This window comes from Trichomycterus rosablanca, chromosome 10 (assembly GCF_030014385.1).
Source record: "Trichomycterus rosablanca isolate fTriRos1 chromosome 10, fTriRos1.hap1, whole genome shotgun sequence".
NCBI classification, from domain to species: Eukaryota; Metazoa; Chordata; class Actinopteri; order Siluriformes; family Trichomycteridae; genus Trichomycterus; species Trichomycterus rosablanca.
Window position 1 is genome coordinate 13971696 of NC_085997.1, and position 26447 is coordinate 13998142.

General features: G+C 38.2%; 1 protein-coding gene across 3 annotated transcripts in view; it reads left to right on the plus strand.

Annotated features, from left to right (window-relative positions):
• The window catches only part of pax2b (paired box 2b), a 40081-nt gene extending 18315 nt beyond the window's left edge, over positions 1-21766 (plus strand). For all 3 annotated transcript variants that reach the window (XM_063003619.1, XM_063003617.1, XM_063003618.1), the window contains exons 6-11: positions 6312-6487; positions 10690-10804; positions 13906-13911; positions 17471-17572; positions 19452-19538; positions 21463-21766. In XM_063003619.1, the coding sequence (XP_062859689.1) occupies positions 6312-6487; positions 10690-10804; positions 13906-13911; positions 17471-17572; positions 19452-19538; positions 21463-21536 (560 nt within the window). In that variant the 3' untranslated portion in view covers positions 21537-21766. The remainder of the gene's footprint in view (positions 1-6311; positions 6488-10689; positions 10805-13905; positions 13912-17470; positions 17573-19451; positions 19539-21462) is intronic.
• Positions 21767-26447: the final 4681 nt, after the last annotated feature.

A 26447-nucleotide genomic window follows, 5' to 3' on the forward strand; every position in this document is an offset into this window, starting at 1 on the left:
ACTTCTGTGATGGCAGCATTAATGCAGAAAAGTAAATTGAGATCTTTGAGCAACATGTGCTGCCTTTTAGACGACATATTTTTTAGAGACGTCCATGCATTTTTCAACAAGACAAAGCAAAACCACATGCTGCACACATTACAAAGGCATGGCTGTGGAGGACAAGGGTATGTGCTAGACTGGCTTGCCTGCAGTCCTGACCTGTCCCCAATAGAGAATCTGTGGAGGATTTTGAACCGAAAAAGCAACAATAACAATTCCGTACTGTTGGACACCTTAAGATGTGTTTACAGGACCAATGTGACAAAATAACACCTGAAACACTTCATCGCTTGTTGTCCTAGGTGCCAAAATGTCTTTTAAGTGTGGTGAGAAGGAATAGCAACATTATCTCAACTTTTTTGGAATATGCAGGCCTGAAATGCAGGAATGGATGTATATTAACAAATTAAATAAAGCTGACCAGACAAGACATGAAATATCTTGGGTTCGTACTGTCTGCAGTCAAATAAGTCAATGTAAATGGAAACATACTGGACTCTCCAGCTTAATATTTAGCATTTAATGATACAATGGTTGTGGAGGATTTAAGTTAAATTTAAAATTTTATGCCAAAAGCCAATAGAAAGTCATTTGAAGAAAATGCACCAACCTTATGTTCATTGATTATTTTATTTAAAAATATAAAAGCAACATTAATAAACTGTTATTCAGGCTCGTTTGCCCTTCTTGTTGGTTTTTTACAGATGTACGGTAGACCCTTGACTTACAAATTTAATTGGTTCCGAGGGGCTGTTCTTAAGTCAAAATGTCCGTTAGTTAAACCTGTTTTCCCCATAAGAAATAATGTAAATAGAATGAATCCAAGCCAGACCTCCCAAACCACCCCCTTACCTAACCTCTCTAATGTTGTAAATTGTCTTTTTTTGTTATAAATACAAGTATATTTTCCCTTAATCTTAAATTATAGAGTAGATAATACTGTAATAAATAATAATTAACAACAATACACAGTAGTACTGTACTGTACATAAAAACACACATCACATTTCAGTACAGTACGTGTGCTGTACCATACACCATAATAAATTTCCTTCTTTTTTTATAAAATGTATCTACCAGAAACAACAATAACTCTCATATTTCTCTATTATTTCCTTCTTTATTCTCACCACTAAGCTTTCTCTGCACCTTATTTGGGGCCATTTTAATATTGAATTTTACAAAATATAAAGACAACACCGAAAAAACACCGTCCGCTGTCCGAATGTTTGCTCACAGTATGTATATACAGTGTATCACAAAAGTGAGTACACCCCTCACATTTCTGCAGATATTTAAGTATATCTTTTCATGGGACAACACTGACAAAATGACACTTTGACACAATGAAAAGTAGTCTGTGTGCAGCTTATATAACAGTGTAAATTTATTCTTCCCTCAAAATAACTCAATATACAGCCATTAATGTCTAAACCACCGGCAACAAAAGTGAGTACACCCCTTAGTGAAAGTTCCTGAAGTGTCAATATTTTGTGTGGCCATCATTATTTCCCAGAACTGCCTTAACTCTCCTGGGCATGGAGTTTACCAGAGCTTCACAGGTTGCCACTGGAATGCTTTTCCACTCCTCCATGACGACATCACGGAGCTGGCGGATATTCGAGACTTTGCGCTCCTCCACCTTCCGCTTGAGGATGCCCCAAAGATGTTCTATTGGGTTTAGGTTTGGAGACATGCTTGGCCAGTCCATCACCTTTACCCTCAGCCTCTTCAATAAAGCAGTGGTCGTCTTAGAGGTGTGTTTGGGGTCATTATCATGCTGGAACACTGCCCTGCGACCCAGTTTCCGGAGGGAGGGGATCATGCTCTGCTTCAGTATTTCACAGTACATATTGGAGTTCATGTGTCCCTCAATGAAATGTAACTCCCCAACACCTGCTGCACTCATGCAGCCCCAGACCATGGCATTCCCACCACCATGCTTGACTGTAGGCATGACACACTTATCTTTGTACTCCTCACCTGATTGCCGCCACACATGCTTGAGACCATCTGAACCAAACAAATTCATCTTGGTCTCATCAGACCATAGGACATGGTTCCAGTAATCCATGTCCTTTGTTGACATGTCTTCAGCAAACTGTTTGCGGGCTTTCTTGTGTAGAGACTTCAGAAGAGGCTTCCTTCTGGGGTGACAGCCATGCAGACCAATTTGATGTAGTGTGCGGCGTATGGTCTGAGCACTGACAGGCTGACCCCCCACCTCTTCAATCTCTGCAGCAATGCTGACAGCACTCCTGCGCCTATCTTTCAAAGACAGCAGTTGGATGTGACGCTGAGCACGTGCACTCAGCTTCTTTGGACGACCAACTCAAGGTCTGTTCTGAGTGGACCCTGCTCTTTTAAAACGCTGGATGATCTTGGCCACTGTGCTGCAGCCCAGTTTCAGGGTGTTGGCAAACTTCTTGTAGCCTTGGCCATCTTCATGTAGCGCAACAATTCGTCTTTTAGGATCCTCAGAGAGTTCTTTGCCATGAGGTGCCATGTTGGAACTTTCAGTGACCAGTATGAGAGAGTGTGAGAGCTGTACTACTAAATTGAACACACCTGCTCCCTATGCACACCTGAGACCTAGTAACACTAACAAATCACATGACATTTTGGAGGGAAAATGACAAGCAGTGCTCAATTTGGACATTTAGGGGTGTAGTCTCTTAGGGGTGTACTCACTTTTGTTGCCGGTGGTTTAGACATTAATGGCTGTATATTGAGTTATTTTGAGGGAAGAATAAATTTACACTGTTATATAAGCTGCACACAGACTACTTTTCATTGTGTCAAAGTGTCATTTTGTCAGTGTTGTCCCATGAAAAGATATACTTAAATATCTGCAGAAATGTGAGGGGTGTACTCACTTTTGTGATACACTGTATATAGAGAGAGACGCTCTGAGTCAACTTGTTCGTGACATCACGTGTTTCGCGAATTTTGGTTCGTAATCCAAAATTTGTCCGTACGTTAAGTTGAAACAGATTGTTCGTAACCCAAAATGTTCGTATGGTAAACCGTTCGTAACTCAAGGGTCCACTTTATATTTAATAGGTGTTTTTAATGTACTGTTTGCAGGAGAGTAAAGCGACCACAGGCTTTAAGCCACTAAGATTCTTAGCAGAGATTTAAAACGAGCTTAAAAATGCACTTTTCAGCCAGCAGCAGGTATTAACAGCTTCCCTCTTTGATTTGGAGGGCTGCCCTGCTGACAATGACATTTGATAGCTGCAGTCAAAATGCCAAAGCCACATTAGGCCAAGCAGTAATTGGCTTGTGTGTGTTTGTGTCAGTGTGTATGGTTTGTGTGTGGGAAGTTTGTGTCACTGTAGTGCATGACAAATGCACTTGTATTGATCAGGTTGGCAGCCCTGGCCCTGTAATGGAGGGTAATTAATGACTCCATTTGCCCTGGTGCACACTGAGGAAAACACTCCCCTCTGCCATTAGGACCCAATGGAGCTGTCTGCACAAAATGCCGGCACAGAATTTGGTGCTTTGAACAAGAAGAGAAAAAGAAACTCTGGCTTCAAGAACATTTGCAAGTCAGAAACTATAGGCTTTACAGAGTGGTCTACATGTTAGTTGTGTGTGTTATATACATTCAGAATTGTTTAAACAATTGGTTAAAGATTGTTAAAATAAAAGTACATGTATGTGTGAGGAGGATGATTAGAGAGGCAAAAATGTAGCAAGGACCATGTGGGGAAATTGCTAGAGCAGAGTGGCACTTTGGGTTAACCCAAAATGTATTTTATTTTTATTATTTTTTGGAAAATATACATTTCTGTTATAAATAGATAAATATTGTGTTGGAAATATATTCATCAAACGTCTTCTGTATGTTTTTTGATTAGTGTATGTCATCAGTTCATAGATGACGATCATAATTTGATGATCACACCCCAGGTGAGTGATGTGTGAGGTGCTTATGCCCAGGGTTATATGGTGGGACGAAGGTCACGGAGAGGAGCAGGGAGGCAATAACCGGCTGAAATGGAACCAGCGACAGACATGATTGATCAATTGAATTTAACGGCAGAGAAAAGCAGTGGATTAAGCTCAGCATTATATGGATCATGATGTTCATCTCAGCTTCATTTCAAACTCCATCCCCTTCCCCCACTAACCTTCTCAGCCTCTACACTCTCATGGCATTTTACTTTTACCCTTTATTTCACTCTCATACACTATTTTTCTCTTTTTCTTTTTTACTATCTATTTCACTCACCCTTGAGCACTCTCGCTCTCTTTTTCTCCCCACTCTCTGTCTCTCTCTCTTTCTGCTAGGAGATCGATAGTGGCCGTGCATATCATACATTATCAGGCTCATGAGCCAAGGAGAAAACATAATCTGTGGCAAATTTAGAGTGGCAGCTCAGTGTGTTTATGTGAGGGGGAAATCTAAACAGCTTCAAACCACAATTTCAATGAGGAAAGCAACAAAAGCAAAGACATCCATCTCCTCTAAGAGAGAGGCTAATCAGGTCAGAGGGTTATGCAGAGGAATTGCTGCACTTGCAAATTGTGTGGTGGCTGAATAATGATTTTATACCTGAACAATAGTTCAATTTGACCTATGTCACCTCCACCCCTACCCTGAATGAATAGACCTTGAAAGATTTGTACCTCCTGACTGACAAAAATGAGATAGAGACATGATTTCAATTTGTGCTAATTTCCTTTTCTTAATTCTGTTAACACAGAAGTAGTTTCAGTCGGGTCAAGGCAAGGCAAGGCAAGGCCTTTAAGGAATTTTAATTCCATTTATCCTTCTTTGTAAGTAACCAATTTTATCCTAATCAGGATTATGGTGAGTTTAGAGCAGAAAAAAACTTTTGGCAAGTCCATGGACAGATGACCAGTCCAACAAGAGCATCACATACTCAATCATTCACTTGCTTACTCACTTACTTACACCTAGGGGGAAACCATTGCAAAATAAAATTATTTAACATTTGTTAATTAATTAATTAATTCATTCATTCATTTCTCTTTATTTATCCATTTTTTTGGATCAGGTGCTAAAAGTTTTTGCGGCAAAAGGCAGGAATACATTCCATACAGGGTGCCGATTATTTTCCCAGAAAAGACTGTTGGACTATTTATGAAATGTGGAATAGATTAGATATAGAAGGCCTTTATTTGACATTTAAACATATACAGATGTACAGTACAAAAAAATTACTTCTTTGCACATCCCAGCTCGTTTGGAAGCTTGGGTCAGAGCGCAGGGTCAGCCATTGGACGGCGCCTCTGGAGCAGAGAGGGTTAAGGGCCGTGCTCAAGAGCCCAACAGTGGCAACGTGGTAGAGCTAAGATTCGAACTCTCAACCTTTCGATTGATATCCCAAAGCTCTACCCACTAGGCTACCACTGTCCCAAAAAAATGATATCATCACATCATATGAGTTTACTTGTTTTTGTGAATTTTGGCTTGACCAACCACATATCTGTATCCACAAACTTGTTGAATACTGTCCACCATTTTTTTATTATAACTGAAAAAGAATACTTGTTCACACTTTTGAATTGAGACTATCATTTTATGGAAATTACTCCCCAAATTTTTAAGATGTTCAAAGCTTGGTTAAATATATTGTCGCTGTCCAATCTGTCCACGTATCTCCAAAAACCCAACATTTTGCAAACAAACCACAGACAGCACAATTTAGATACAATTCAGCACAGAAATAAAAATATATCTTTATCAGGTCATCAGTCCATCGGTTTCATATGTGAAATGGACTTACGTACATTGTGGACAGCAAACAGGTACGTACGTGGATTTCTTTTGGTGAATTCCAAAGAGAACATCCAACTTCCTGCACAGCCTGTTGTGTGTTCTTTTAAATACTGCCGGTATGAATGCATGTTTTACCATGAGCAGAGTCTAATATTACTATAATAGACTATACCTGGTCAAAATCAGCACATTTAATCTAGCAGCCAATGGAGATACTCGTTAAACAGATTGCGTGATTTTTCCATCTTTTCATTGGTCATTTTGATATTAGCTGCTATGGACAGACAGAGATTTATACCCACAATCAACACCTGTAAAAACGTGAAAACCGCTAAAAGTGGAGATATGCTTGTTTTTGCCTGATTTTTTTTCTTGATTTTATCACGACTTTCCACTGTTTTTACTTTATTTTAAATTATTTTTATTTGTATTTGTTATTTTATAAAAAAAAAAGACTTTTAATTCTGAAATGCTTGGCTAAATTCCCTCTGTACTTTTATGTTTATTTTTGTAGATGGATCAGAGGGTTCAGGGCAAAACAGTGACTCGCAGGGCAGTGTGGAGACCTTGAGGAAACACCTACGCGCTGATGCCTTTACCCAACAACAGCTAGAGGCCTTGGACCGAGTGTTCGAGCGGCCAGCCTACCCTGACGTCTTCACCAGCACAGAACACATTAAACCAGAACAGGTAAGTGTTCTCATCCCTCTTGTTTTGTTTGTCAAGACATGAACCAAAAGTGTAAAAATGGTACAACAAAACATGTACAGATTGTTAGAATTTTAGCATCTTTCTTTATTTCAGACATGCTTTTGTATTTTTTTCCCCACCATGACAATAATTATATCTTAGTGTAAGTCTCTGGTCTGATAAAGACTTTAATTTCTTCATTATACTAATAAATCAGAACTGACATGGGAAAAAAAGTTTCATAAGGACAAAATAAGATTAAGGGTAGAAATAAAAGCTATAATATGCTTTCTTAGAAGTGTGCCTGAGAGCAGCCAAAAATTATTTTCTGTATTAATTTTATGGTTCATTGGAACAGTACAAGGTTTTTAGCTGTCCAACTAAAAGTGGGATGAATAGTAGACATGCATTAATTGAGGAAACACTTTTCTGAGACATTCTAAACTTTCTTTTGGTGTGGTTGGTGGATAAAATTCTCTGGGTGTAATGGATAGGTCGCCAGTTCATCACAGGGCAACACACACACAAATGCACACCTAGGGCAATTTTAGTACAGTGGTACCTTGAAACTCAACGTCAGTTGGTTCTGGGACTGGCGTTGAGTTCAAAAGGCATTGAGTCTCAAGTTATTTTTTTCATAAAAATGTATGGGAAACCTGTTAATGCGTTCCATGGTCCCATGGCATATATTTTAGGCTTATGTAAAATAATTGGGTTGTTTTTGACACTTATACACTGAAAATAACACAAATATAATAAAAACACTAATATAAAAAGCTGATTCTTATAATTTCTCAGCACCCCGAGCTGTAACACAAGATTAAAAGTGAAACAGTGAGGAAAATCCAGCTAAACACAGATACATGGAGCTTTCAGAGTGAATCTGACGGTTATTCCACACAAATGCAGATTCGTCTCATATTTGCACTGATGACATATTACCACATCACTCAAGCCGAGCGCTGAACAAAGTGAAATTAAGTAAATACATTTAAAAAAAACAAACAAAAGTTACAAGGTACCACTGTATATCCAATTTTGCCTGGATCCATGTCTTTGGATTGTAGGAGACAATCCATGCAGTCACTGGATTTTCTTCACACAGAAAAGACTCGTACCGCTCCACCTGGGATTCGAACTCAGGACCTACTTGCTGTGATTGGACAGTGCTACCCACTCAAATCAGAGGCTTTGTCCCAAACCGGCTTTGTCTGTACTACTGTACAGAGTAGTATTCTAATATAGAAACAAAGTGATAACATGGCATAGTGATAGTACAGTAGTATGCAGTATGGTATGGCTGTATCTGCCGCCCATGACCCTGTTGCCGGTTTACCACTGTTCCTTCTTTGGACCACTTTTGATAGATACTGACCACTGCAGACCACCCACAAGAGCTGCAGTTTTGGAGATGCTCTGACCCAGTCGTCTAGCCATCACAATTTGGCCCTTGTCAAACTCGCTCAAATCCTTACGCTTGCCCATTTTTCCTGCTTCTAACACATCAACTTTGAGGATAAAATGTTCACTTGCTACCTAATATATCCCACCCACTAACAGGTGCCGTGATAAAGAGATAATCAGTGTTATTTACTTCACCTTGTCATAATGTTATGCCTAGTCGGTGTAAAATGCAATTTTATATACCTTTCTATCCAAATGCAGTGTGCCTCTTTAGGAAATATTAATGCTCTCAAATTTGAATTTAACCTGAACTGAAAAACAACCATCTAACAAAGTTGATTTGATCTAATTAATTAATATATAATTAATATATTCCAAAATATTCTCAAATGTATCTGCATCTTTTTGTTGGTGTAAGAAGATGTTGGTGTAATTTAAACCTTTGGACTGTAAGAGAACTGATAGGACTGGTGGTGGTATTATACAAAACTCATTTATTCATTTATTTCCTACTTCCATACTGTATAGTATACAGTGTCAGGTTTATTGAAATTGATAACCGTTATTTACTTTTGGTACACTATTAAAAATAAGTGACTATTAATTTTCCCTTGAAAGTAGAGAAATCTTCACCATAAAGGGGACTACCTAATTGAGTTCATTTTAATTTGGGGGTGATCGCGTGGCATTACTTCAGCGATTAATCAGGCCGACAGCGCTCACCTCTAGAAGTAGACCTAATTTGCAGCTAATTACAAAACTGATTTTCACTGCAAGATCAATACCAAAACGAATTGGAAATGACTTGCTATCACACAGACAGTCAAACAGGGTGTTAAATGTGTGGGGGGAGGTAAATCAGGAAACCACAGAGGGAATTGGAAAAGGAAAATAATAGCCACAAAAGCTGCATAATGTTTTAGAAAAATCAACTTTAATTTGTAGAGGTATTAATCTTATTTGAAAATTTCTTATTTGTAGCCCATTCTTCATTTCTCTCCCCTATTTCTTTCCCCATCATGTATGTAAATGTAGAGTTATTAGTTAGGTGTCTGGGTACTGCTGAGGGCATTAAAAAGCCATTTTAGAGTTGCCATCCCAATGGCCTCTTCCCTCCCACACTTCTGCTAGCCATGTGCTCATCCTTTTCATATCTTTCTCTTGCCACAACTGTGGCATCTGCATGAGAATACGGCTGCTCCGCACCGGGGCCTCTCAGGGAAAGAGAGGAACATCGGCTGGGGCCACGCTGAACAGTTGTAGCAGACAATTAGAGTTTATCTGTGATAGAGACAGACATGGCTGGGGTCAGGGGGCCTCCCCTGTGACACGCACACACACACACACACACCAAAAAAAGCTGTTGGCAAACATTATCAGTGTGCAGATGCCGGAAGTCTCATTTTATTAAATAACAATAGGGGAAGAATCTCACATCTGTTGATACGGTCTAAAGGGTTTGTTTGGCAAAAAGGAGGCCACTTTTAATCTGAGAGCACCCGTGAAATGATAAGCAAATGGAAGCACATATATGAACCAATGATTAAGGATGGATTTATCATGGGTACTTGAAAATGAATCACTGGTGCAGATTATTCCATCTGCAAATATTAGCTTAATCAGTATACTTTAACACTAGCAAAGGAATAGACGTTAGTCCTAGCTTAATTCCTTTAAGCCACAATCTCTCTTGTTTAAATAGTCACCAACACACACACACACACACACACACACACACACAAACACAATATTTCTTTCTTTCTAAGGCTAAAGTATAAAAATATATGTTTTTAAATGTATTTGTAATGTATTTAATGTATTTTTTTAAATAAGTGTGTGATTTGTTGAGCTCTTATCTAATAAAGAAAAGTACAGGGTACACCAATTAGCCATAACATTAAAACCACCTCCTTGTTTCTACACTGACTGTCCATTTTATCAGCCCCACTTACCATATGTAGTCCATCTGTTTCTCTACATACCTTTTTAGCCTGCTTTCACCCTGTTCTTCAATGGTCAGGACCCCCACAGGACCACCACAAAGTAGGTATTATTTAGATGGTGGATCATTCTCAGCACTGCAGTGACACTGACATGGTGGTGGTGTGTTAGTGTGTGTTGTGCTGGTATGAGTGGATCAGACACAGCAGCGCTGCTGGAGTTTTTAAATACCATGTCCATTTACTGTCCACTCTATTAGACACTCCTACCTAGTTGGTCCACCCTGTAGATGTAAAGTCAGAGACGATCGCTCATCTATTGCTGCTGTTTGAGTTGGTCATCTTCTAGACCTTCATCAGTGGTCACAGGACGCTGCCTACATGCGCTGTTGGCTGGATATATTTTTGGTTGGTGGACTATTCTCAGTCCAGCAGTGACAGTGAGGTGTTTAAAAACTCCATCAGCATTGCTGTGTCTTATTCACTCATACCAGCACAACACACCACCTCCATGTCAGTGTCACTGAAGTGCTGAGAATCATTCACCACCCAAATAATACCTGCTCTGTGGTGGTCCTGTGGGGGCCCTGACCATTGAAGAATAGCATGAAAGGGGGCTAACAAAGCATGCAGAGAAACAGATGCACTACAGTCAGTAATTGTAGGACTACAAAGTGCTTCTATATGGTAAATGGAACTGATAAAATGGACAATGTGTGTAGAAACAAGGAGGTGGTTTTAAAGTCATGGCTGATCGGTGTATGTTCTAATAGTTTAATGTACTACAAAATATTACAAGTCTTGCCACTGTTTATGATTTAGGAGATTATTTTTATTATAAAAATTTTTTTCTTGCAGGCTAGCGAGTATGCTCTTCCTGCATTGAATTCGGGACATGATGAGGTGAAACGCAGCCTGTCCACCAGTAGCTCCTCAGATCTGGGTGCCAGCGTGTCTCAAGGCTACCCTGTAGGTAAGATCACTTGTATTTTCATCAACCTCAAAAACAATCTCTCATGCAGTCTATGTATTAAAATACTCCAGCATTTTTTTTCATCAAACAAACCTTTAAACTTTTAAGAATAATAATATGGATGTTTTACTGTTTTAGATAAGATCAGTTCGATCTGACTAACCTTCCTGCAAAAAATAATGGCAGTCTTAAATTAAGATCAACATAAGAAAGAAATAGCATGGGAGGCGCCCAGGTGGCTTAGCGGGATATTCCGCTAGCACACCAGCGCCGAGATTCTGAACTCCTCAGTTCAAAACTCGGTGTTGCCACCGGTCGGCTGGGCGCCATCTAGCAGTGCCTGCAGCAGATACGTTTCTGCTAGGGCGGGATGACTGGACTATGTGGGTGGGGTCTTCAAATGCTGTGTTCTGCTAAGGACAATATACCCAACTGGACTGCAATCAGGGATCCCCCAGCAGCGGAAGACAAATTGACTATGCTAACTTGGGAGAAAATGCATAAATAAAATAGAAAAAAAAGAAATAGCATGGGAAACCCATAATGGGGATAAAGTTAGATGGATCCAACAGTCCTGAACATACAGTGGGACTAGGTATGAACATTGTCCAGAAAATTCAGAATTTGTTCACACTGATTAGGCCCAGTGCACCAAACTTTTAAAAATAACCTTGATATTCCTGCCAAGAGTTACCTAACTGTGAGACACTGATGGTCAGTAACGCGTTACTTAGTAACGCGTTACTCTAATCTGACCACATTTTTCAGTAACGAGTAATCTAACGCGTTACTATTTCCAATCCAGTAATCAGATTAAAGTTACTTATCCAAGTTACTGTGCGTTACTATTTTTGTAATTTTCCTTAGTGAAAAGATATTTTTGCTTTCTTCTTGGCAGGGGCGGAGCCAGGGGGTGGCCAGTGGTTGCCATGGCCACCATAAAGTAATCTTCGGCCACCCCCCTGGCCCCCCCACCACCGCTTTGCCAGCAATTTTTTTTGCGGAAGCATTTCTGCACGCAGGAGCAGCGCACCTCAGATAAGTAGTTCTTCACCAAAACAGTGCAGTAATACACTCAACATAAATGTCAACCACCAACACAATTACAGAAGTAGTACTATTTAGTAGTATTCGTGGCGCGCTACGAGTAAAAGCGCCAGCTGGCTCTGCGCATTCCAGTGTTGCCAGATTGGGCGATTATCCGCCAAATTGGGCGGATTTTGTTGGAAAACAATTTAATAGCAGGTAAATAACACTTCTATTTAAAAGAAAATCTTCCGTTTTAAGAAGCTCCAGCATTGTAGAAGGCTATTAAAAGTAAAGTCAATTTTCAATGCTGATTTAGCGTAATAGTGTTGGTCAGTCTGTATCATATTCTTGAAAGAAAATTAAAATTTGTTTTCCATGCATTCACACTAGCATGTTCTGGGATTCAATTGAGTCTCATCAGTACACACAAGTTGGCAGCCAAATGATAAAGTATTGCAAAGGAATATCTTTGAAATATTCTGCATTATATAACTAATAAAGTAACTTGTAATCTAACTTAGTTACTTTTAAAATCAAGTAATCCATAAAGTAACTAAGTTACTTTTTAAAGGAGTAATCAGTAATCAGATTACTTTTTCAAGGTAACTAAGCCATCACTGCTGTGAGAGCATCCATATAGCAAAAATCAGAAAAAAAAAACAATGTCAAGTTGTATATTAAGTTGCATAAATGAAACTTTGTTGTTGTCTTTGTTGTGCAGAAAGTCAACATAATGGTGTAATACCAATTAATTAATAGTAATAGTCAAATCAAGCTTAAAACAATACAATACATACAGTTTAAAAGTTTTTACCTATTATCAGAGCTATTCAAACAACTATCAGTGTTAAACTGGAGAAAATGTGAGTGCCTTTCTAAGTAAATGTGGGTGTTTATGTGCCTCTGTAATGGAATGTGGGTGTTTATTAAACTCAGTATGGAAATGAAGGTGTGTATTTTTAGTAAACAGTGTGTGTTTTTATTTTCCCCGCTGTGACTCTTAATGCTAATAAGGTGTGTGTAGGATATAATGATCAGGTGTACAGTTTGTGCCTGAGTTAATGGCAGCACTACAGTTTACACTTCAGTGATAAACAGCAGAGGAAAACTTAAGCCTCAATTTAGAGGCGGCTGAATGATCTTTGGTGTTTAGGCCCAAATCCAATTTCCAAATGAATAGTTCCTGTACAAAAAAACCCAGCACAGATTATGCTCCTTCTCAAAATGCTTTCCAGCACCAATTAAAACGGCCACAGCTATTGATCATGTTGATATTAGGTGCAGGGAAGTTTGCATAATCTATTAAAAATGAATGATTCATGAGGTGCCAGATGCCAGAAAAGATGGGGATTGTTGGTGGAGTGTGAATAGTTTCCAGATATGAATCATTTGTGATTCTGTGCTCGTCGTATTAAGGTTTAGCAGTACCTGCTTCACAAAATAAGAGGAAGATTTACACATATTTTTTATTCCATCAATATTCATAGCTTAAAAGGCTATTTGCATTAGCACAGTCACAAGCCTGTTTACTGGATAGAAAAGTCTACACACCCCTGTTAAAACTGAATTTGACCTATCTGTTCAATTTAAAACTTGTTTATGAAGAAAAAATAATTAAAACTAAAATAATGTGGTTACATGGTTGCAAGTGTGCACATGCCATCAAGTAATGTAACTATGATTAACCTTAAGGCAGCATGGTGGCTAAGTGGGTAGCACTGTCGCCTTACAGCAAGAAGGTCCCGGGTTCGATCCCCAGGTTGGGCGGTCTGGGTCCTTTCTGTGCGAAGTTTGCATGTTCTCCCCGTGTCTGCGTGGGTTACCTCCGGAAGCTTCGGTTTCCTCCCACGGTACAAAAAACATGCAGTTAGGTTAACTGGAGATACTGAATTTCCCTATAGGTGAATAATGTGTGTATATGAGTGTGTATGTGTGTCTGCCCTGTGATGGACTGGCACCCTGTCCAGGGTGTTACTGTGTGCCTTGCGCCCATTGAAAAGCTGATGTGTGACTGATAATAACACTACTACTAATGTGAATAAACCTATACAGTGAGCAACTGCGGAAATGAGTAAGTGGTTACAAGACAGGTCTGTGAGTGTTAGTTCCTCTAAGAACAGATAGTCTATGATCCACTCGTAATAAAGCACCTGTCTTTGTCCTCACCACGGGCACGCACGCTCTTAGGCGCAAAAATTAATGCTTAGTTCCTCTCCACAAAAGCAAACTAACCTTTGAGCACACATTTGATAATGAATGACTTTCAGGTTGCAGCCAGGGAATTACGGCAATTTGACTTTCCAAACATCCTTTGCTTAGTCGTAATTAATTAGGGTGCAGGGGCTTTTGCTTGGTGATAAATTGCTTTATCCTGTATATAGAAAATAGAGGTTAGAAGATCTCTGTGCCTTGTTGTTGCCAACATAGAACGGAAGGTGTCCTTTTCAAAAAAATTTATGCAGTAGAGTAGCAATAAAAGTGCTCCAGAATACCTAATTAGCTAAAATAATAATAATAACAATTATTATTATTATTATTATTACTACTACTATTATTATTATTACTGTTATTATTATTATTATTATTATTATTACTGTTATTATTATCACTATTGTTATTACTGTTATTATTATTATTATTATTACTATTAGTATTATTATTATTATTATTATTACTGTTATTAGTATTATTACTATTAGTATTATTATTACTACTACTATTATTATTATTACTTTTATTATTATTATTATTATTACTGTTATTATTATTACTATTATTATTGTTGTTATTACTGTTATTATTATTATTATTATTATTATTATTACTAATACTATTACTATTATTATTACTATTATTAGTATTATTACTATTATTATTATTATTATTACTATTATTAGTATTATTAATATTATTATTATTACTACTATTATTACTATTATTATTATTATTAGTAGTAGTAGTAGTAGTAGTATTACTATTATTATTATTATTATTATTAATAATTGATCTTCAGTATGCTGGTGAGGGTTAAAGGGGTCCAAAGCACTGCCAGTCTATTTCCTCCCTATCCTTCTCCTGCTAATCTTTAAAATAGGCGTCACAGTAGGTGGGTGTAACAGGGCAACACGAGTTGGTTTTGATTCTGGGCTTTGGTCATTGTTCTTGCAAAGTTTTGCATGTTCTTCTTGTATTTCATTTTATTTTTATCAACCTTGTCCTGGTCAAGGCCACACCGAATCTGGTTGGCATAAATATCTGCAAGGCATAAATATCTAGTGCAGGGCTTTGGCCATACCCCCTTCCTGTCGACATATACTGTATGTCAATCATGCCTGTGCAGACAGCTAGCCAGCCAGCTGCACCACAGAGATTCAAACCTGAATATCAGTCAGTGGTGGTGGGCTAGCATAACTGGCATAACTTCTCTGGGTATTACGGTTTTCTCCTATCTATCAAAGGCAGTTAGTGTTCATACACTCACTGAGGACTATTATATCCCCCTTATCTGGTATGCATGTTCATTTATTATTTTCATTGCTTTCCATTATTATTCTTGTTCATTCTATGCCTAAATGGGTTTTATATAAACATGCTGGTGGCTAGACTACTACTCTAAATTGGCCCTAGAAGCGAGTGTAAGTGAATCAGTGAAGAACTGGCACACTTAAATCTTAGTCTTGCACCCACCGTTCATAAGACGGGCACAAATCCATATTCCGCTTAAGTACAAATTAACAATAACACAAATGCATGAACCAATTATTTATATAAAAAAATAATGATAATATTTAATAAAGACCTTTTTGTTGCATGATTGTATGATTCAGTGACTGTGTGTGTAAGGAATTTGTCCCTTCTTGGTGTTGAAAAAAAAGTTTTACAATAGAAAAACTACACTACAGACAAAAATTAGTGGACTAAGCTGCTTCCTGCTGATAGTCTCAGTGGAACAGACTGAATGGTCTGTGATTGCCGTAATGGTTGCTGGCCTGCTCATTAAAGTTGCACTGGTGACCGACTTTCCCCTCGTCCCCTGCCACCTCTCTCTGTTCCTCACTCTCCCTATTTTTCACTCTCTCCAACAATGTCATTAAGGGGCCACTGCCTCGCTGTCTGCACTGGCTCAAGGCTACATGTGGCTGCCTAGGACAGCTAAGCATCAGCCCCAATTATCACACTGAATGCAGAGGGTTTCTACTTGCACTTTAAATGGAATACCTGCCCTATCAGTGTCGATCATGCTGACTTAGGCCTGCACCTTATATATATGTTTCTAGAACATATTTATAAAATATATATTTAATTCACACACATTGGATCTTGATAAATGAAAGATTTTAATTGAAAATCTTTAGTGATATAAATTGTGTAATTAGTTTAGAACAAAATGACAGATTAAATCATCAATCCATTGAGCTCTGGATTAAACATTGAAATCACTGGCTCATCCAATTTGCGTGAATTGAGTAGTATGTATGGCCCCCACACTTCTGTACTCCCAACAACATCTGGGCATGCTCCTGATGAAAGGTCTGTGGTGCTACTACATAACGCCCCAGAGATTCTCAATTGGATTCAGGTTTGGGAAATGTGATGGCCAGTTAACAGCATCAATGCCTTCATCAACTAAGAACTGCCAACATACCCTGACCACATGAGTCCGGCCGTTGTCCTGCACCAGGGTAACATTGACTATCATGTGGAGTTTTGTGCGACCCTTAAAAAATATGCCTCCTCAGACCATTACTGACACACTGCCCAACTGGTCATGCTGGATTATGTTAGAAAGGTTTATTTCTGACAGTTTGGTCAGAAACATGCATACCAGTAGCCCACTGGAGGTCATTTTGTAGGGCTTTGGCAGTGCTCCTCCAGTTCCTCCTTGAACAAAGAAGAAGATACCTGACCTGCTGCTGGGTGACTGTCCTTTTACTGCCCTGTTCAGCCTGTGTCTGGATATCTCAGTTATGCTTTTGAGACCTGAATTGGCTGCAGGTATCACCTCTTGCTACCAGTAGTGACAAGGACACTAGCAAAATCTAAAACTAGAGAAGAATCAGTCAAGAAGAAAAGGTGAGAGTTTTTGTCTGTGGCCACCATGTGGAAAACCATTTCCTTTTTGGGGGTTGTCTTGGTGTTGCCTCTCCAGTGCACCTGTTGTCACTTACATTTGTACCAAAGCAGGTGATTAATTCACAATCACTTATGCTTTCCAACAAGACAGATTGATATCCATTAACTTTAATTGAATTGGTGTTGATGAAGTGTTCCCTTAATTTTTTGAGCAGGTATAGGATTCAGAAAGTGTTCAGACCAGGTTTTGCCACACTGTAACTGCTATTGTTTCAGTTATTAATAAGCAATAAGTTTCAGTTATTAATTAGTGTACATGCCTTTAAACAGGCTTAATACAAGTGGCAATGCTATTGCTATGATATTTTCTAAATAAATACTTTTAACAAGTCAACTCTGCTGTTATTTTCAAGAATTTTTAAGAAAAGTATATGATTTGCAACGTATGTATTTTAAGAATGTATATTGTGCACTTGTGCAATTAAACATCTTTTAATGTTTAATTACTTGAAGATCTGTCATTTATTTGACTCACATGAATTCTATTTTATTATTTAAATGTAGGCAGAAATATGGCAAACACAACCCTACCTGGGTATCCACCTCACGTCCCCCCTACAGGACAGGGCAGCTACCCAACATCCACATTGGCTGGAATGGTTCCTGGTAAGTATTTTCTTTTAAGATTTTCAGTGTGCTTTTTGGTCTCTAGTAAGAACTGCAGAATAGGTGAAATTTGTATGTAAATGTGTATCTATGTATTTTCTAATACTATGTGCCCCTTAGAAATATGTACTGCATTCTTTTCTTTATTTATTTTCTTTAAAGATCAATAAAGTATCTATCTATCTATCTATCTATCTATCTATCTATCTATCTATCTATCTATCTATCTATCTATCTATCTATCTATCTATCTATCATCAGTGGCGATTTCTCTAAGACTGCAAGGGAAGCTCAGCTTCCCCTAAAATGTCAAAAATTAAATGGTCAAATATGTACAGTACAGTTGTGTTAACACCTCGAAGACGAGTTCGTTCAGAATCAATTTTGTTAACTCCCGTAGCATCAATGCATTTGCCTGTAGAAGCTGAGCATCTATTCACTTCAATGGGACTGCATGGAAAAGTTTTTTTCATTGCTTCGAAACTCGGATAAATGCCACGATTTTGTCCCGCCCCCGGACGCTGAGCGTCTCTGGGGGTGAATGGAGCTGTGGGCGGGTCTGGACGCGGAGCTTCTGCAAGATGATTGGAGGATCAGTCGAAAGGCTGAATCCCGTTTTGATTAACAGCTATTTTGAGATCTACACCGTCACTTAATCACTGGGAGCTTCGGTCCCATCACAGATTTTGCGAGTGAAGTCGAAAGACAAACTGCAACACATTTCTTGGTATTTGCTTGGTGAAATTACTTGACCATTTCCATTGTTCATTGTGTAAATAAAACACACTCATAGTATTTGTTTCAGGACACCGGTCAAGTCCGATAGGATCACAGGCCATTTTCTTGAAAAGGAACGGAGGGCAGAATTTATGTATAAATAAATTGACAAATTTATGATGTAAGCTGACAATGAGCTTCCCCTCTTTGAAAGACCAGCAGCCGCCACTGCTATCTATCTACTGTATCTGTCTGTCTGTCTGTCCGTCCGTCCGTCCGTCCGTCCGTCCGTCCATCCATCCATCCATCCATCCATCCATCTATCTATCTATCTATCTATCTATCTATCTATCTATCTATCTATCTATCTATCTATCCATCCATCCATCCATCCATCCATCCATCCATCCATCCATCCATCCATCCATCTATCATCTAAGGGTGAAAGTGGAAAAAGGGGTTGGTGGGCTGTGTAAAACACAGAATGCAAACTGTTGCAGAACAGAATTTTGCCAAGTACATATCATATAAAGCTATAACAAAAAGATACAAGTGATTTTGGGGAAATAATGTGTTAAATTATGAGCTAAATTAGATCACTTTCATTTTTAATTATTTTTTTCATGTTTTCATGTCACAAAGCAATAAAAATGATTATGTTTTAAAGACAAGCTATCCCGTGTTTTGTCTTTTGGCTCAGACTTTTCTCCTTGTCCACCAGAAAGAGATTAAGTGGCTCCCAAAACACTGTTAAACCCAAAAAAGCCATTCTTCAAACATTCTTCATATAAAGCCTGTTCTTTATAGTCTCATAAAAATAAGAGGGTGTTATTCCAACACAACAGTTCACTGCCAGCATATTACCTACACAGTGACATTTTACTACATCAAAAGAAAGTAAAGAAACTAAGTTGTTACAAATTTAATAATACAGATTTAAACAGAACAAAAGGCAGAGTGAAATTTCCATAGAGGAGCAGAAGATTGATTTTAAAGTGACATTACTGTTCACAAGAGAGCAGCAAAACAAGGGCAGATTTCAAGGCAGCAAAATAAAGAGGATTTGGTTCTTCGTATGACTCCCTTGCTAATTCTGGATGTACTGCATTTGTCTATGATAAAATACAAGCACTTTTTAATGGCTTTGTATGTCCTGCTGCAGGGAACGAATTTTCAGGGAATCCCTACAGCCACCCGCAGTACACAGCATACAACGAGGCATGGCGCTTCAGCAACCCAGCACTACTGAGTAAGTAATGCTGCACATGACAAAAACAGTATATTGGAAAGCAGATTCATTTCAAGCAATGTCTAGTATAAGTGACATGTAAAAACAATTAGATATTGTATGTACGGTGGTAATTGCTGATACAGTTCTTAAATTAATCAGACCTTAATGGGTTGGGAATTGCAATATAGTGAAACCTGTTGCATATTTTGCAAGATTGTTTAGTAACATGAAAACCTTTGTCTTTTTGAAAATATTTAAACATATGAACATTTGAGCTTCGTTTGAACGGTACTGAGAGCTTATATAACTAAACAAATAAAAATGTTAAAAATTACTTTTAAACACAAGTTTAAGTAAAATGTAATGAACAAAAATGGAAATTTATTGTGAGGAAAAAGTTAGGACACCCCCACATTTATTACTACTTAAAATTAGAATCAGGTGCACCACATCAGCTGCAATAATTAGACCATCGTTAGAGGACGTTGGAGTTTTATTTAAACCTCAGACATTAGTTTGGTTTGCTCTTGATTGTTGAAGTGAGTGTTATCATCATGGTGAGATCTATAGAGCTCTCTGAGGCCTTCAGAAAGAAGGTTGTAAATGCATATGAGTCTGGGAAGGGATTTAAAAAGATTTCAAAACAATTATAAATCAGCCATTCCACTGTCCGGAAAATCATTTACATGTGGTGAACATTTAAAACAACTGCCAACATGGCCAGGTCAGGCCGTCCTAGCAAGTTCACCCCAAGAGCAGATTGCAAGATGCGTAAAAGAAGTCTTCAGTGATCCTACAATGTCATCACAGGACCTACAGGTAGCTCTTGCCACAGTTGATGTCAAGGTACATGCATCTACCATCAGAAAGAGACTGCACAAATTTTCATGGGAGGTGTGCAAGGAGGAAACCCTTGCTGTAAAAAGAAATCAGGGCCAGACTAAAGTTTACCAGAGACCTAGACAAAGACCAGGACTTCTGGATCAATGTGCTTTGGACAGATAAATCCAAAGTTGAAGTATTTGGGCACAGTAACAAAAGACATGTTTGGTGCAAACCAAACACAGCATTTGAGCACAAGAGCCTCATACCAACTGTGAAGAATGGCGGTGGAAATGTCATGGTTTGGGGCTGCTTTGCAGCAGCAGGGCCTGGCAAGCTCTCCATTATAGAATCCACGATGAATTCTTCACTCTATCAGAGTGCAGCATGACATTCCAAACCCAAAACATTCCAGTAAATTCACCAAGAAATGGCTCAAAAGAAATAAATGCAGAGTTCTGGAATGGCCAAGTCAACGCCTGAATCTTAATCCTTTTACTGCTGTGGGGTGATTTGAAATGGGCTGTGCATGCAAGAAACCCCTCAAACCTCACACAGCTGAAGAAATTCTGCATGGAAAAACTATCTCCCAGTCGATGTCAGAGAAAGGTCTAATTGAGGTTATTTCAGCCAAAGGGGGAAATACCAGCTATTAGGGCATAGGGTGTCCTAACTTTTTCCTCACAATCAGTTTCCATTTTTGTTCATTACATTTTACAACTTTAACTTTAACTTTTTTTTTTTCAGTTTTATTTGTTTAGTTATATAATCTTCATCTCTCAATACTGTTTAAATGAAGCTCAAATGTTCATATGTTTAAATATGTTCAAAAAGACAAAGGTTCTCATGGGGTGTCCTAACTTTTTCATATTTATATATAACATTTTTCTGTATATATAAATTACTTGTTTTAAAATAACATTTCTTGACATCAATTTATTTTTACTAATTCACTATTTAGAATAGTGAGCTATAGTTTAGCTAAATCTTTTAATTATGAAGTATTTTGTATTTTCATAGCATCAAGAATAATAATGATAGCCTCTTGTTTTGTTAACGTTTAGCTTTGAAGAGTGTATGCTTTATTGAAATGCTACATTCCTCTTTTGTTAACTTTCAGGTTCCCCTTATTATTATAGTGCATCCCGAGCCTCTGCCACCCCATCTGCTGCCGCTGCTTACGACCGCCACTAGATACCACACAAATGAAACTCATCTTGGACTTCATGCTGTGCCAGTGTGAATGGCACAGTACAGCTAAATGGACAGAGACCATCTTAAACATGAACGTCACATGATTATGACAAGACCAGTTGGGACAAATGGCTCATGCACATTCAGAATCAAGCAGGCCAACTGGGACAATGTTTGTACACACCCAAAAGACTTGAATAATTAACTTAATAAAAATTAATATAAAAGTGGTAATTGAGAAGGAGAACTGTTGAACTTTCATTTTCATATTGTGAATGAAACATTTATTTTCTGTTACTGTCACATGGTGGTACCTCTTTTTTCCTGCACACAACACTCTGTCTTCTAATCGCAATGTAGATTTATTCATCTGCATTTACAGCTTGGCGTTTTTTTACATATACACAAACACAGAGTGTACATACATACATACATACATACATACAGTGTATCACAAAAGTGAGTACACCCCTCACATTTCTGCAGATATTTAAGTATATCTTTTCATGGGACAACACTGACAAAATGACACTTTGACACAATGAAAAGTAGTCTGTGTGCAGCTTATATAACAGTGTAAATGTATTCTTCCCTCAAAATAACTCAATATACAGCCATTAATGTCTAAACCACCAGCAACAAAAGTGAGTACACCCCTTAGTGAAAGTTCCTGAAGTGTCAATATTTTGTGTGGCCACCATTATTTCCCAGAACTGCCTTAACTCTCCTGGGCATGGAGTTTACCAGAGCTTCACAGGTTGCCACTGGAATGCTTTTCCACTCCTCCATGACGACATCACGGAGCTGGCGGATATTCGAGACTTTGCGCTCCTCCACCTTCCGCTTGAGGATGCCCCAAAGATGTTCTATTGGGTTTAGGTCTGGAGACATGCTTGGCCAGTCCATCACCTTTACCCTCAGCCTCTTCAATAAAGCAGTGGTCGTCTTAGAGGTGTGTTTGGGGTCATTATCATGCTGGAACACTGCCCTGCGACCCAGTTTCTGGAGGGAGGGGATCATGCTCTGCTTCAGTATTTCACAGTACATATTGGAGTTCATGTGTCCCTCAATGAAATGTAACTCCCCAACACCTGCTGCACTCATGCAGCCCCAGACCATGGCATTCCCACCACCATGCTTGACTGTAGGCATGACACACTTATCTTTGTACTCCTCACCTGATTGCCGCCACACATGCTTGAGACCATCTGAACCAAACAAATTAATCTTGGTCTCATCAGACCATAGGACATGGTTCCAGTAATCCATGTCCTTTGTTGACATGTCTTCAGCAAACTGTTTGCGGGCTTTCTTGTGTAGAGACTTCAGAAGAGGCTTCCTTCTGGGGTGACAGCCATGCAGACCAATTTGATGTAGTGTGCGGCGTATGGTCTGAGCACTGACAGGCTGACCCCCCACCTTTTCAATCTCTGCAGCAATGCTGACAGCACTCCTGCGCCTATCTTTCAAAGACAGCAGTTGGATGTGACGCTGAGCATGTGCACTCAGCTTCTTTGGACGACCAACGCGAGGTCTGTTCTGAGTGGACCCTGCTCTTTTAAAACGCTGGATGATCTTGGCCACTGTGCTGCAGCTCAGTTTCAGGGTGTTGGCAATCTTCTTGTAGCCTTGGCCATCTTCATGTAGCGCAACAATTCATCTTTTAAGATCCTCAGAGAGTTCTTTGCCATGAGGTGCCATGTTGGTACTTTCAGTGACCAGTATGAGAGAGTGTGAGAGCTGTACTACTAAATTGAACACACCTGCTCCCGATGCACACCTGAGACCTAGTAACACTAACAAATCACATTACATTTTGGAGGGAAAATGACAAGCAGTGCTCAATTTGGACATTTAGGGGTGTAGTCTCTTAGGGGTGTACTCACTTTTGTTGCCGGTGGTTTAGACATTAATGGCTGTATATTGAGTTATTTTGAGGGAAGAATAAATTTACACTGTTATATAAGCTGCACACAGACTACTTTTCATTGTGTCAAAGTGTCATTTTGTCAGTGTTGTCCCATGAAAAGATATACTTAAATATCTGCAGAAATGTGAGGGGTGTACTCACTTTTGTGATACACTGTACATACAAAACTTAACATGCCTGTAACTCAGCATGTCAACTTCTTTTTATTTGAAGCTTTTTAGTTAACAAATGCAATGTCTCTGGTTAAAACACTGATAGGTACTGTATAATGGATCACACACACACATGCACACACAGGCATACAAAAACAAGCCAACAGTGTAGTCTGGTTGTCAGACTGAGAAATAAAAAAATATATATTCCTAAATCTAAAATTAGCAATTCATTTTTATAGTGTTGAATTGATTAACCTTAAATGACAATTCAGTGTGCATGATCTCCTTTTTTAATAATTGTATTTTTGTTATCTGGATACGACAATTCCATATACTGTATAGTCCAAGTGTAGTTTTTATTCATTACACCACAGATTCCCTATATATAACATTAAAACCACCTCCACAGTTTTTACACTTACTCTCTAATTTATCAGCTCCACTTACCATATAGAAACACTTTGTAGTTTGACAATTACTGACTGTAGTCCATCATTTCATCAGCGCTGCTGTGTCTTATCCACTCACACCAGCACAATCACTGCAGTGCTGAGAATGATCCACCACCCAAATAATACTTACTCTGTAGTGGTCCTGTGGGGGTCCTGACCATTGAAGAACAACATGAAAGGGGGCTAACAAAGCATGCAGAGAAACATATGGACTGCAGTCAGTAATTGTAGAGCTACAAAGTGCTTCTATATGGTAAGTGGAGCTGATAAAATGGACAGTGAGTGAGAAACAAGGAGGGGGTTTTAATGTTATGGCTGATCAGTATATATATATATGTATATATATATATATATATATATATATATAAACTATTTTAGAGGCATCTAATCTACATCATAAAATAATACAATACAGTTTGAGGTTAATTACATAAAGACCTGGCTGACCAAGTGAATTTTACACTGAGTACAGATTGTTTTACATTAAGAATTGTCTAATCAATTAATATAGAATGGCGTATCTTTGCTGTACCTCCTTAACGACTGTGAGATTTCGATTTCATACAGTCACAGGAACATTATTGAGGTCAATATTGAAAAATATTGAATGATAATCATTTAAATGCATTTTTTATTTAGCCCAGTTTTACCCCAGTTCACGAATTGGAAAAATATTCACATATTTGTCATTCAAAGCCCATTTTACCTTATCTGCAAATAACCACAGAGAACCTATTACACATCCTCTTACACTTGCCAAAGACTTTTGTTTGATGTTTTATTTACAGTGTAATGTATAGCGATAACAGTATTATGGTAAAACCATTTAAAATATGTTCCTATGCAGAGGCTTTCATGTGCATATAAAACTACTGTTTTTTTTTCATTATTTATGTTATATTTGTTATTTTATTAGAGGTTATTGCTTTATTATATGGTTGTGTTAAACACTACTACTCTTTTGTAAATAGGCTTTTTTAATGTTCTTGTTTTGTAACAGTATCATGCATATTGGTCTTATCTATCAATTTCACTTATATCATATAAACTACAAAAGAGATCAACCCATATCTAACGTTTGTTATCTAGGACCTGGAAACAGAACAGTGGTGCATATATAATGAAGTATTTCTAAAACATTCTGAAAACACATGCTTAATCATTAGCCATTATGGACTAGAAGGTCAGAAGCATGCCACCCTTTTAAAATGGCTCTGCTTTCTTAAACACTATGTTTATAAAGTTCCCCAAGTATGGATTTGGGTACAATGAAAAAAAGAAAAAGCAATCAAATGAAATATTTAGCCATATCTGATTTTATCATCACAGTGATACATTTGGGGAACGTTTAAACAAATGAGCAACAGTTAAATTACCAATTAATTAAGAACATTATTGCTTTGTTCTGATAAAATTATACCATATTTGAATTTCATTTAAAATTCTCTGATTTCACTTTCTCTACAAGTGATAAATGATCATGGATCCACGGCACATTTAATATTTTGTAACTTATTAAATGCATAACTGACAACTAAGACTGTAAAAAGAACTGAGAGTTTAAGCTGTGAAGCGATGTTGTCAGTTAATGGCTAAGCCGTTTTACTTCAATCATTGTTTAAATATAAGTCTGAATTTTTGTGCATATGAAAAATAAATTTTATATGTCAAACCTGAAATCTTAGTATGTCAGCCATGTTTCTAAAGCTATGTTTTTTGTGCTGCATTTCATACCATATTATTTTGTAAACAGACTTTTACTCTGAAAAGATTAGAAGTGTTAAAATGCACACACAGCGACTTCAGACTCGACTCGTATTCATTCTGATGGTGTCATTTTCTGCTCTCTAATAACGCTCCAGCCGTTTTAACCCGCAACGCACGCAATGGGTAAATGTTCCAGCCAGCTTCCGGCATAGTGATGAAGCGTCGCTCCTTACTCCTTCCTTTGGATTGAAATCTCACTTAAAATGGTGGAATACCCTACTTAGTGCACTTCACTGGAACAGCTGGTGTAAATGAAACGCTTCACAGAATTGGTGCTAATGGTTAGAAGAACCGCTTTCTGAACCAATCAGACCTTCTGATTTTAATTTTAGTAAGAAATGCTGTTATTTGCATGTATTTAGTTTGTAGCATCACACAGATTGTCAATGAAACACTCGATTGCCTTTCTAACGAGTTCGTGTTTTACTTCACAACCGGGAAAAGTTTGGAAGTTTTTAATTATAAGCACATTTACAAAATAACGAATTATATTCCTAATGGGACACACGGTTATAATTTTAATAGCATCTGGAAGAACATAAGCTAAGGTAAGCAGTGGTTATGATTTTTGTGCTGTGTTTTGGATGTTGGCCGCTGTGAATGATTT